This window comes from Pygocentrus nattereri, chromosome 5, assembly GCF_015220715.1.
Source record: "Pygocentrus nattereri isolate fPygNat1 chromosome 5, fPygNat1.pri, whole genome shotgun sequence".
NCBI classification, from domain to species: domain Eukaryota; kingdom Metazoa; phylum Chordata; class Actinopteri; order Characiformes; family Serrasalmidae; genus Pygocentrus; species Pygocentrus nattereri.
The window spans coordinates 29,839,740-29,852,934 of NC_051215.1; the positions used below are offsets into that span (position 1 = coordinate 29,839,740).

The 13,195-nt window shown below is 38.5% G+C and overlaps 1 protein-coding gene across 2 annotated transcripts in view; it reads right to left on the minus strand.

The window, feature by feature from the left end:
* The window catches only part of thada (THADA armadillo repeat containing), a 130,097-nt gene that overhangs the window by 53,382 nt on the left and 63,520 nt on the right, over window positions 1-13,195 (minus strand). For both annotated transcript variants that reach the window (XM_017690616.1, XM_017690614.1), the window contains one exon: window positions 1,617-1,785. In XM_017690616.1, coding sequence (XP_017546105.1) covers window positions 1,617-1,785 — 169 coding nt within the window. The remainder of the gene's footprint in view (window positions 1-1,616; window positions 1,786-13,195) is intronic.

Sequence of the window (13,195 nt, forward strand, 5' to 3'; positions counted from 1 at the left end):
AAAATGCATCATAACAAAACAATCATGTAGTGATTTTATAGATTTGTGATTTACCAAGTATTGTGATGGGACATTAGACCGTTTTACGGTTTCACATTTGGTCATGGTGTATGATCACCCCACTATTAACAGTTAGGCTGAGTATCATTCAAACAGTTTCAACACACCAACAGGGGTGCAGTTGGGTTGGGATGGAACAAGTTGGGATGGAACAGCGCTCCAATTTGGATTTCAAAACGCACATGGGGAAGATCTGCAAAGAGAGGCGCTAATTACCAATTGTCAATTTAGTTATCTACTAAGATCTTCCATGCAAATGAACACAGATGCAACTTGGTAATAAGCCTCTGACTAGAGCAATGTAACCATGTGTGTTTGTCTTACGTGCTTTTTGTGTGAAAGCCTGTTTTCTTTTTTTCCCCCTCATCTCTTTCAGGTTCTAAATGTGCCTCATTAGGCCGAAATAATGACCTATATAAGATTTTAGTGTGTCAAAACGACATCAAAAATTACCCATAAAGAAGGAATGTGATTACCTTAACATATCAAATTATTTGAGAATGAGAGTTTTGTGCCGAGCACATGTGGAAAACGTGTGATACTGTAAAACCTCTGTTTAATTTCATTGAGCTCACTCAGATTGTTTGGGAATTTTATGATTTCAAACGTAAACTCTTAGCCACATGCAGAACATCAAAGAATGTCTGCCACACGCACAGAAATAACAAAGTACAGAGTAGCTTTAGTAAAGCACCTATTCATTTTCTTAAGTTCTGCAAAGCAGCTGTTTTCAACCTGTTTGAGCTCCATTCCTCTTGACTCATCCTGAGACACAGCAAAATTTCCCCACGTTTCTTCACATGGACGTCACAGTGCTTGAAGACTGACTCCGCGGTTCACTCCTGGTCTAAACAAGTGCTGCACTGCTACCTCTGCAGCTACTCTGTTTCAAATATCGATACTTGTCTCTTTGTTTATGGCTACTGCTTTTCATCTAAAACGCTGCAATACTACATTAGGTTGATTTTGGTAACACTGCATAATAACACACCCTAATAAACTATTACATAATAAATTACTGTTTATTAATGAAGAGCAATAATTACAAATTAGTTACATATGCATTAATAAATGCTAGAATTGTTATTTTTAACTGCAGAAACTTCAGCATTAAAAATATTTTAATAATAAAGTTATTTCATTATTTGATACTCATGATTCATGAATTATAACATATTAAACATTTACTTAGTTGCATGAGAATAATTTATGATAATTTGGATTATATACATAATATACATTCATAATCATTATTATAATAATCATAACTACTTAGTAACTGTCTACATCCTGTTCTAAATTGTTATTTATTATGTTGTGACTTTGCAACAAACAAATGTGTCCTAAAGGGTTAATTAATATATATAAAGTGATTATTATTTATTAATGGTTAATTAATAATAAATTAAAGTGATTAATATTTGTGTGGTTTAATCAATAACTACTACATAAAGTTTTTTATTTATTTGTCAAGTTGCTATTTATCGGGGTTTGCCATTACCAAAGTGTTACCATGCAAAAGAAAAGACTACCACAAGTTGGTTCATACTACAAACCTGTAGCAGGGTTCCATGGATGTGGTTCTGCTGAGTTCCTGGCCCAGGTTCTCGAGGCAGGCTCTCCAGTAGGGTCTGGGTGGTGGAAGGAACTTGAGTGACCAGAACAAAGGGAACCAAAGCTCTAGCAGCCATTTCCCGAGTGCGATACACAGCAGAACGAGCACAGCTAGAACAGAAAACAGCAAAATCACTTTGTCAGTTCTTTGTGCTGTCATTTAACTAATAAACATTATTTAATGAGCAGACCACACAACATTTCTTATAAGAACACAATAAAAAATTATAGCTATTTGCTAAATCACACAGTCCAGCATCCAGCATGCTAGTTCAGAGGTTTGGCACGATTCATATTTCACTAAGCTGAAATGAATTACGGCATGTCAGGTTGAGAATAAACCCATCATGGCTGGTTTGGGAGTTGTGAATCATAAAAAAGAACTGGAATGCACCAAAAGCAGTCAGTCATTTTGCCTTCTGCTGCAGAAACTGTCCCTTTTACTCTTGAATTAAAATGAGATATTCATATTTTCATTTATACAGATTTTGAAGGGCTTGTGAGACTTTTATTTGCCAAACAGATCTTTTCTGCTTCATAAAGAGTAGAATTAGAACATTTTTCAACTGTTGAGGCCCACTATTAAAACAATAGTTTAACAAAAATTCAAATGTATCCAATTTAGTATTGTAACTAGGATCATGTGGGCTCCAGTACCAAAAAAGAAACATAAATAACTTCTAAATAATAATAAAATATGATGTAGTTTACTTGCTTTTAACAAACAAAACATGTTTTCTCAAACAAGACATGCCGCCTCTCCATCTACTAGCATCTATCACGTGATGGTTACATTAGACTATCTATTTGGATTGCAACAATTCTACATCATATTTAAACATCTGACATGCCTCTTGCCAACTCTGAAGGTTACACAAATATCTGAGAGGCCGAGCTGTGCAACATACATATTTAGGTGAAATACATCATTTGAAATATTATTTGGAAGAAAACATTTTTATCCTGTATGATTCTAGAATCATGAACAATAATCAGGTTGAGAAGAATCAGTTGAAAAAGTTATGGATGATGTCAGTGCTGTCTGTGTAGTGCTGACTGAAACTAAGTGGTGAGGTATGTTGTTAAGAAATTGGATCTTCCTGTGAGTCATAGCTGTACAATTGTGTCAGTGTCTTTACGAGGAGGCTAATAAAGATTGTAGGGTATCCGGTCGCAATGGACTCCCCCTGTACAAGTGCCCCCATGCTATTGCGTCCATCCCCCAACCACCCCAGTAATTCTGACACTGAAACAATTCTCCTCTTACCCCAAATGTAGCCAATTAGCCAAAACATGTTTGGTATTTGAAACTGGCTTCTTTAGTTTTGCACTAGAGCTATGAGGCTAATAGAGCAAACAAGTAATGAAAGCTTGTAGTCACTAACTGGCAATGTCATGCATACTACACCTATAAATAGCATAATGCTTGGCTAAAACAGTAATAACAATAACATCTGGGGCCTGAATACTGTGTGTATTTGTGTCTGTACATTTTACTGACAACAGTAAGTCATGCAGTAAAAAAATGACATAATACAGTATCTGAGATCTTTGTGCTAAATGGTAGGCATACACTTCCATTACTTGTTAGCTACATTATGCTACATTGACAGGTCATTGAAAAAAAACATTGTTTCACATCTCATAGCAGAATTGGCAACAGTCCACAGCGGATGGCAGCACAAAACCATGTAAATGTAAAGGAGAACTTTTGCACCTTTTGTGAAAAGGAGATTTTTTGCACAATTATTTTACTGTGATGTAAACCACAAAGTCATACAGAGTGGTTTGGTATGAAATTGTACATTGTAGAGAGTCATATTTTTTCAGTGATGGTGACAGAACACAGGGGTCGGTTATTTACTATCAATAACCAAATAACTGTCCAAGTTTTTATATGTAACGCTAGCACTGGTAAAATAGTTATAAATCTGGGGAAAAATGTTTTTGGGGGGGATTATTTTGCCTTACATCCCCCCTGCATGTACCCCTCCACCATGAATGGATTGAAACAAATGCATTAACAAGAAATTTTAGGCGAGAATTTTACACGAAACTACCACAAAACAAAATGTCAGACATCAGAATGTGTATTCGTAACTATTTTATTATATTATATATATACACACACACACACACAACATAGCTTTCTGTGATGGAACTTTTAGATGTGTACATCTGGATCACCACCACTGTGAAGAATTCTGGCTCGGCAAGTTTCTCTAGAACTGAATGTTTTACATCAAACCTCTCTGACTGTTTACATTTTAACAGTTAATTAGGTAGAAACTGTGAAAAATCAGTGGAGGTCCCCCTTACGTTCAGAAGCTGATGTACAATGAGCAGGTATGTCTGGACTACAACTACTCAGCATTTAGCACCCACGTTTCCATTGGAAAAAAATCACCCAGCTTAGTCCACCACTGTGGTCGACGGCAAAAGCTGGGAAAACTGAACTGGTGACAGAGGCCACGTTTACCTGTTGGTGGTAGACAGATGGAAAACCGGATATTCAGTTTTCATTTGAGCCGCAAATTAAAATTCTGGCAGTGGCTACAGTGCACTGACCACAGTGGTAAGCAGAATGTTAGAACAAGGACTCAATTTTCACAACTTTTGCTGTTGACAGTGGCAGTAAAATAAACCTGATGTTGATTTTTTGGCAACTATGGATGCCTAATGTCTCATTAAATGTCCAGTCCAGGATAACCCAGTACTGTACGACAAAAAGTAAGTCGCTTTGGATAAAAGCGTCTGCTAAATGTAAATGTAATGTAATGTAATGTAAAAAACAAAAAGAGCAAAGAATAAAACAGAGCGTCCTAACTTTTTTTGTTATTATTTAAAATGAGAAACTGACATAGCTGAAGCTCTACTCTAATAATCATCCATTTTCCCTGGAAACATTTCCATTTACGGCTGTGGTCAATGGAACTTTGTAAGTCAATGCAATATCAATGCACTGTGTTTCTTTATTCGACAACCGCCTGCATGTAAAACACAGCACTAGCCTCAAAGCTCCAGTGCAATAAAGCAAACTTTAAACAACAAAAATGTTTGGCTGAATGACTACATTTGGTGTAAGACAGAAACTATGCGAATTACATTTTTCACCAAACTATTCCTTTAATGTGTAAATGAGAAAGTGTTCTTGTGGCACATTTAGTTCTACACTGAACCTGAGAAATCCCTGTGAGGACATCCAGAGCGCAGGGGCTTTCCAGTGTAAACCCACCCATTCAAAGCAGCCTGTGTGTGTGGTGGGAAGCCTGTGCCTGCTGCCACCATCCTTCCACTTACTTCCCCTACTGCAAAACTGATAACATTTTCTGCCTTTCCTGCCTTCGTCTCACAAAAAAGAGGGAACAGAGAGGCAGTAACACTGGGTGGGCATGGGGTTTGAGATGCTTGATCAAGTTGAGTGGTTTACAACCACCAAATCAAAACAAGACTCTCCGCAATCTTGGAAAACTGAGAGGATCCAGAGAAATAAAAGAGGGAGCCTCCATCGATCACTAAGAGACAGGAATGCAGACTGAAATATAAAAAAATTCTGAAGCAAGGCTTGTGAATCAGCCACGGTAGCACGTTTAGCAAGAAACAGAAGGACAGATGAGTATATCTGAGCTGGATTAGTTGTGTAATTTAAATAATTACTGGTGAGATGTGTGATTGTTGTGTATGATTCGGCAATGGCTGGAGATTCTGACAGTAATAACTATGGCTTGAATGACTTTACTGAAGCTGAAGCTCCCTCAATAAAAGAATGTTACATTAACCTGCTAACAGACACAGCTATGCTGTGTGTTGTTATTGTTATTGAGTGTGACGGCCATAACATAACAGTGATGTATTCATCTGGCCTTTAAATTTTTTTGGCATTTATGTTGTTTACTGTATCATACATATTACTTCATCCCATACAAATAGGCCGGGCAAATCACTTTCAAGTTATAGAAACTGTTTTGGAAAAATTAATCTACAGGCCTTTGGCATGGGAGTCCTAATTTACCACTAGCACAAGTCTAATGAGACTACAAAGAATACAGCAACAAGACCAGTCATTAACAGAAAAACCCACTGGATTAAATGAGCTACACCGTCCGTCCAAAAGTATTCAGACACCCCTTGTAACTGGTGAAATCAGCTACTTTAATGTGCATTTGTTGCGGACATAGGTGTTCAACTGTGCATAATTTTCATTGATAAACATTGATCATCAGAATGGGGGCAATCACACATGAGCCTAAGGTCACCATGCCCAGAGCCAAGCATCACCTACAGGGATATAAAGGCACCCAGCATAACTCATCTTGAAGGCACTGATTAAGTCAGTAAGTCAGAACTGGATAAAAATATTACTGTGCAATAGGAAAGATCTTTTTTTGATCTTCTCATTTCAAATTCCTCTAGGTATAGAGACACAGACATCATAAGGCTATTTTTCACTGTAGAAACTATTTTGCAACTGAGAAACTTTAACACCTTTTCCACCTATGCTGACTGTGATTCACTGGTCAAACTTCCTCTCTCTAGTTCCTATATTTTTCTATGGGCAAACCTTGGATGCAGCTTGAGGCCCTGAATGTCACTGACTGGTCATAGCAAACTAAATGTAGTTAACGCTGATTGATTGAGGCTTCATAGAATGAACAAGAGAGACCTGCTATACAGACCTCATTTAGCAAGCACTGTAGGTACCAGCAGTGCAAGCATTTTCCACCAACATGGAAAGCAAAAAAGCAGTGCTTGTAACCTCAGATGTAAATGACAAGCTCAGCTTTGACACAACAGTAAGCTACGATGGCTAACAAAAGGCAAATTGCACACTCTTACGATGCTATGCTTTTGCATGACTGAGTGCACCAAGATAATTTCTGCATAGTGATCCAGATCTGAGACAAACTATGCTTTTACATAACCTTTTCTCTCTGAAATCCAATATCTGGCATACAACAGAACAGAATCACTGCGTGCCAAATAACATCTCAGTCAGACATTTTGCCAGTTACGTATGTCTAAGTTACATAACAATCTAAGATTTTTGTGGCGCAGAGGAAAGACAAACATGGCCATGAACCTTTAAGTTTTTGTCCTGAATATTTCCAGACCTCTGTAGGCAACCAGTTTCTGAACCTTGGTAGAAAAGGGCTCACAAGAATGGGCAAAAGTCACAGAGCCTGAATTTATATAATTTCCAGTCAAAACAGTCCTCCAGTACAAGCTATTCATTTTTCAGTGTCAAGGAAAAAAAAACAAAAAACATGTATTTAGCAGAAAATTACACAGAGGTCTCAAGAACTAAATGTAATATCACTTTTTCAGTATTTAGTGTACTCCCACTCTTTGCCTTTATTACAGCTTCCCTCCTTTCCAGGAGACCTGCTTTCAGTTTTTTAAAGAAACCTGCAGGGATATTTTTCCACAGTTCAGAGCTGCCTTCTCACAGTGGAAAGAAACACCTGTATTTTTTTTTTTTTCAGATCTGAAGAAAGTGTGGACCTTAACTGAAAGATCTGACAGAGATGAAAGGTTTAAGATGGGGACAGTTTCGGTGGTTGAACAATTGATCTTTCAACCGCTTTTTAAATTTCACTTTTGGAAACTCCTCCTCCTTTCACTTATTCTTTCACTTTGACTTTCCAATTCCTTATGACACTGTATTATCTTATACATAATACCCTCAGAAATATCTCCTGTAAATTAATAACTTGCACATGTAATGGTCATTTTTTGACCAGAACTTAAACACAACACAACACACTTTCCCTCTAGCTCCCTTTTTTCGGGCCTCATATGCTACCTATCAACACTAATTTGTCTCATTAAAACTCTTTGGAGAGGAAATGACAGTTTGGAAGGGTGTAATTTTAGAAACACAACCGGCCAAGGCGAGCCATCTCCAGGGGGCTTGCGCTCAGTCTTGAGCGCCCATTACGACTGGAGCAACCATCTGGCTCTTATTTGGCCTGGTGGTTCTGTCTCCCCCTCTTATGACTCTGCAGTCAGCTAAACACCCCCAACCCTGTTCCTCACTGGCTCCAAAACAAAACAGAACCCGAAAGGGCCCAGATTGGTTTAGGCAGTTCCCAGAAAGAGCACTAGAACATATCCCGTTTTAAACAAAATGATTCCAGTACATCTTTGGAATGCAGTTTAAGGGACAGTGAATAAAGAAGCACAAGCCAGCTGTTTTCAGAGCATGTTTTATGCATTTATGTCCTTACTAGGGTTTCTGTGCACATGAAAAAAGTCTCCCATAAATGCCAGTTTCCACAGTGTTGCAGGTAATGCACTCCTTTGGTTACAAGACATAGAAGCTGGTACCTTTTACAATACAACCCACAGCCGCTTAAGTTCAACACTACTGAGTCTAGTTATGAAGTAACTTATGACAGGCCTCTATACTTCAACCATCAATTGTACCAACTATATCTACTGTATAGAACAGCTCACAGGACATTCAACAAGGCCAACCTATACAGAGGGTGACAACTACAGACTACACCTGAAATTTAACTGCGAAATAGTTTAACTGTACAAAAAAAAAAAAGTGCATTTGTGTGAACAGACTGATCATGATATTTTTAGACAGCTACCTGTTAAGTTTTTCATTAAAGCTACACTAAGTGTTGGCCATTCAGTGATTTGGTGACCTCACTGGTGGCAAAGTGTAATTGCACACAATATAAAGAATATTTTGTAATGTCGTTCGTGCTTCAAACTCATTCCTGGATGACACCTTCACTGATGATTGTGAGCATGCGACTCAAACAGAAACGTCAAAACCTGCACGTCTTTCAAGCTTGGAAATAAATGATCTACTATTGCCATCATATCTTCATCAGTGCAGTGCTGATTTAGCATTTGAGACCCAAGCATTGAGCCAGACCTTCTTCAAGGTCTGTGTGTGTGACATTAATACATAAAAATGTATAGTGTGCTCTGCAAAATCCAAATCCTTGCCTGTCAGTTTTTTTGCTTTTTTTTCTTTTGTTTTTTTTTTTTACTGTAAAACTTTATGCTGTTCGCATTTAACCAAACAATGTTTAAATTAAAATTTTAAATGTCAAATATTATTGTGATAATTATTTACAAAAATGCACATAATATTTAGGCTGAGCTTGCTGATTGGCCAATGTAGCTGGCATAGCTAGCCAATGCAAAAAGTTTCTCTTTTTGATAGTATGGAATTCATCCATGACTACAAATACACACTGTTTAGTATATTTATTATGTCTGGGATTAGGCAGTGCAGCGAAATTCAATAGTCTACACCATTTGTGTTATATCTGTAAGCATTTTAATCAGGTTGAATAAATCTTCTTGTGGGCCTCAAACATTTGTAGTCAGTTATGTATGCTGTGAGTTACAAAAGGCTGGATCCTCTGCTCTAACAAACTGAGCATGCAATGTGCCAGTATTCCTATTTTGTAGCAAGTTTAGCCTGCAATATTAGCCATTTGTAGTGCAAGGTAAAGTGAAGCAGGTCACGTAACAGTAACCAAATGTAATCTAACATTAATGTAAGAACAAATACAACCCCAATTCCAATGAAGTTGGGACGTTGTGTAAAACAAATAAAAACAGAATACGATGATTTGCAAATCCTTTTCAACCTATATTCAATTGAATACACTACAAAGAAAATATATTTAAATGTTCAAATGGATAAACTTTGTTTTTTGCAAATATTCACTCATTTTGAATTTGACGCCTGCAACACGTTCCAAAAAAGTTGGGACAGGGGCGTGTTTACCACTGTGTTACATCACCTTTCCTTTTAACAACACTCAAGCGTTTGGAAACTGAGGACACTAATTGTTGAAGCTTTGTAGCTGGAATTCTTTCCCATTCTTGCTTGACATACAACTTCATTTGCTCAACAGTCCGGGGTCTCCGTTGTTGCATTTTGTGCTACATAATGTGCCGCACATTTTCAATGGGAGACAGGTCTGGACTGCAGGCAGGCCAGTCTAGTACCCGCACTCTTTTACTATGAAGCCACGCTGTTGTAACACGTGCTGAATGTGGCTTGGCATTGTCTTGCTGAAATAAGCAGCGACGTCCCTGAAAAAGACGTTGCTTGGATGGCAGTTCCAAAACCTGTTGCTCCAAAACCTGTATGTACCTTTCAGCATTAATGGTGTTTTCACAGATGTGCAAGTTACCCATGCCATGGGTACTAACACACCCCCACACCATCAGAGATGCTGGCTTTTGAGCTTTGCGCTGATAACAATCCGGAGAGTCCTTTTCCTCTTTGGCCCGGAGGACACAACGTCCATGATTTCCAAAAACAATTTGAAATGTGGACTCGTCAGACCACAGGACACTTTTCCACTTTGCGTCAGTCCATCTCAGATGAGCTCGGACCCAGAGAAGCCGGCGGCGTTTCTGGGTATTGTTGATATATGGCTTTCGCTTTGCATGGCAGAGTTTTAACTTGCACTTGTAGATGGAGCGACGAACTGTGTTCACTGACAGTGGTTTTCTGAAGTATTCCTGAGCCCATGTGGTAATATCCGTTACAGAATGATGTCGGTTTTTAATGCAGTGAGGGATCGAATTCAATATTGTTTTTTTGCCTTGCCGCTTACTTGCAGAGATTTCTCCAGATTCTCTGAATCTTTTGATGATATTATGGACTGTAGATGATGAAATCCCTAAATTCCTTGCAACTGCACGTTGAGAAACGTTGTTCTTCAACAGTTTGCTAAATTTCCTTCGGGATCAAAGTATCTATCTATCTTAAACTGTTCGACTATTTGCTCACGCAGCTGTTCACAAAGTGGTGAACCTCGCCCCATCCTTGCTTGTGAACGACTGAGCCTTTCAGGGATGCTCCCTTTATACCCAATCATGACACTCACCTGTTTCCAATTAACCTGTTCACCTGTGGAATGTTCCAAACAGGTGTTTTTTGAGCATTTCTCAACTTTCCCACTCTTTTGTTGCCCCTGTCCCAACTTCTTTGGAACGTGTTGCAGGTATCAAATTCAAAATGAGTGAATATTTGCAAAAAACAATAAAGTATCCGTTTGAACATTAAATATCTTGTCTTTCTAGTGTATTCAAATGAATATAGGTTCAAAAGGATTTGCAAATCAACGTATTCTGTTTCTATTTATGTTTTACACAACGTCCCAACTTCTTTTTTCTTTTTGAATATCCACAAGCAATCAAGGTTTCAACATCTGCATTAGTACTGGAAAAGGCTGAACCATTTCTAGAAACACCATCATAGTGAATGAATGACCGCAAATGGTTACATATCAATTTCAGATCTTGGACCGGAACACAAAACATCAGAGCCAATCTTTCAGTTTGTCTCACCTAGCATGACAGGTTACAGTGCAGACACCCTCAGCATGGAGCTACAAGCTGGTCTGAAGCTGAGGGCCACAGAGAAAGGGGTCTGATCTCCCAGACACGTACACACACGCCTGTGGAGGGGAGGAGGTGGGCGCAGGCAGCCTGGGCCTGGCTATATTTAACATCTCCTACATGTGGGCTTCATTTGGGTGGATGTGCTCGCATACCTCCACTGATGAGAACCAGCCAGCCAGGCCATCAGGCCCAGAGCCCTTAACTTTTAAAGGTACAGTTCAACCAGACAATGCTAATGGTATTGTTGCTAATTAGAATAACACTGTGGCTATGATCATGTTACAAGCCTTATTGCTCAATTTCAGAAATTTCTGACTTGGCGTTTGACATTTGTGTTTGTAAAGTGACCCATTACCATCTGTGCATGCACTGGAAGAAAACACACGTGATGACATCCAGTGAGGTGCGTGTGAGCACTGACGCGTGAAGTTAAATAACATGACTTGAATTCCAATGTGACCGTTTACATTACAATTATACAGGTATAAATCGGACACATTCAATCAAGAAACACACAAAAAAGCTAAAAACTGCAAAGATCAGATTTCTGTGGTTGTGTTTACACAACTTTGGGAAAATAAACACACCTGATCCACATTTAGGCAAAAATAGTAATAATTGTATAATTGTAATAAGAATGTAGCTTCAGCTGCCTTAGTACTATTATGCAGAAATTTTCATCTAATGCACTTTTATTCAGTCTTGAAACCTCTTATCAGTGTAATTAAAGCTGCCTGACTGTCTGTATGGCTTCCAGCTCCATAAAAATATGGACAGCAGTCTCTCCAGTAATGTCTTCAATGGCATGACAATAAGTCTTGCCCATCCATCACTGGGAAGAGGATTATGTGGGCAGATACCTAGGCCAAGTCCAAGTGGTAAGGCACTTCCAATAACACCTTAGTCTCATACTAGAACTTGGGTCATAGAACGGGCTCGTGTTAAGTTGGCTTGACATAGTCGACTTACTGTTCTACGTTTTATTATTCAACACTTTCCTGTACTGTTTTCACAGGTCGCAGTTTTAAAGCTAGAACCATAAAACTTCATAGGATCATGAAGCCTGTAAGGGAATGGTGCACTTTGGAACCAATCGCATGTATGATTTTCGTACAGCATTTGTTTAAACACAATTTTTTTTCCACATAGGAAATTCATGTGTTGAGAAAATTCAGGTCTAACTACCATACATACCATAATCACTAAGGACATCCCTCACACTGCCCCTTATACACATATACACACATATTAGCAACCACCTGGGATACCACAACAGCAGCCTAGCAACACCTTAGCAACCAATTTGCATACCATAACAAAGGCCTAGCAACATCTTAGCAACCACCAGGGATAATATAGCAACACCATAGGCACTGGATTAGGTAACCACTTGGGATTTCATAATGCCCGTTTTTTTGTTTTTTTTTTACCCAATTTTCTCCCCAATTTAGTCGTCTCCTATTCCACCCGCTAGTTAGGACTCCCCCAATCACACGACGTTATCAACGCGAGGAGGGTGAAGGCTAACACAGGCTTCCTCCAAGACCTGTGAAACCAGCCACCGCATCTAGTTGTGCTCTCTTTGACTCACAGCTATGGACGGCTGTAAAGAAAAAGTTTGTTCACTGAATATATAGAGAAAAAAAATATAATAATAAAAAAAAGATTTCGCATAAGTCATGTTGTTGGCTACGTTGGCTACCCAGCAGACTGAGCAGGATACTTTGGAATGACCACTTTAAACGATTTTTTTCAATTAAGATAACACTTTTTAAAGTAAAAATATCAGACATTATTAACACTATTTACTGTAAACAATAGAATGCCTTTATTTTGCTGCATTGTAATTGATATTTCTAATTATTCTTTGTTTAAGCTAATTTGAAAAGTAAGGGGTAAGAATGTTTGAGCAAACAGCATGATACTCAAGAAGGCCACCTTCAGGAAATATTTTCAAGTAAATATTCCTCTTTTTTGAGCTTAGAAGTTTTTAAATAACTGTGGTGTCTCCAGCAACGCCTTCTATGGTATGACGATAAGTCCTGTCCATCCATCACTGCTGCTCTCAGTGGCTTGAAGATTATGTTGGCAGACATCCATAGTCAGTATCTGGTGTTCTATGGGGGTCATC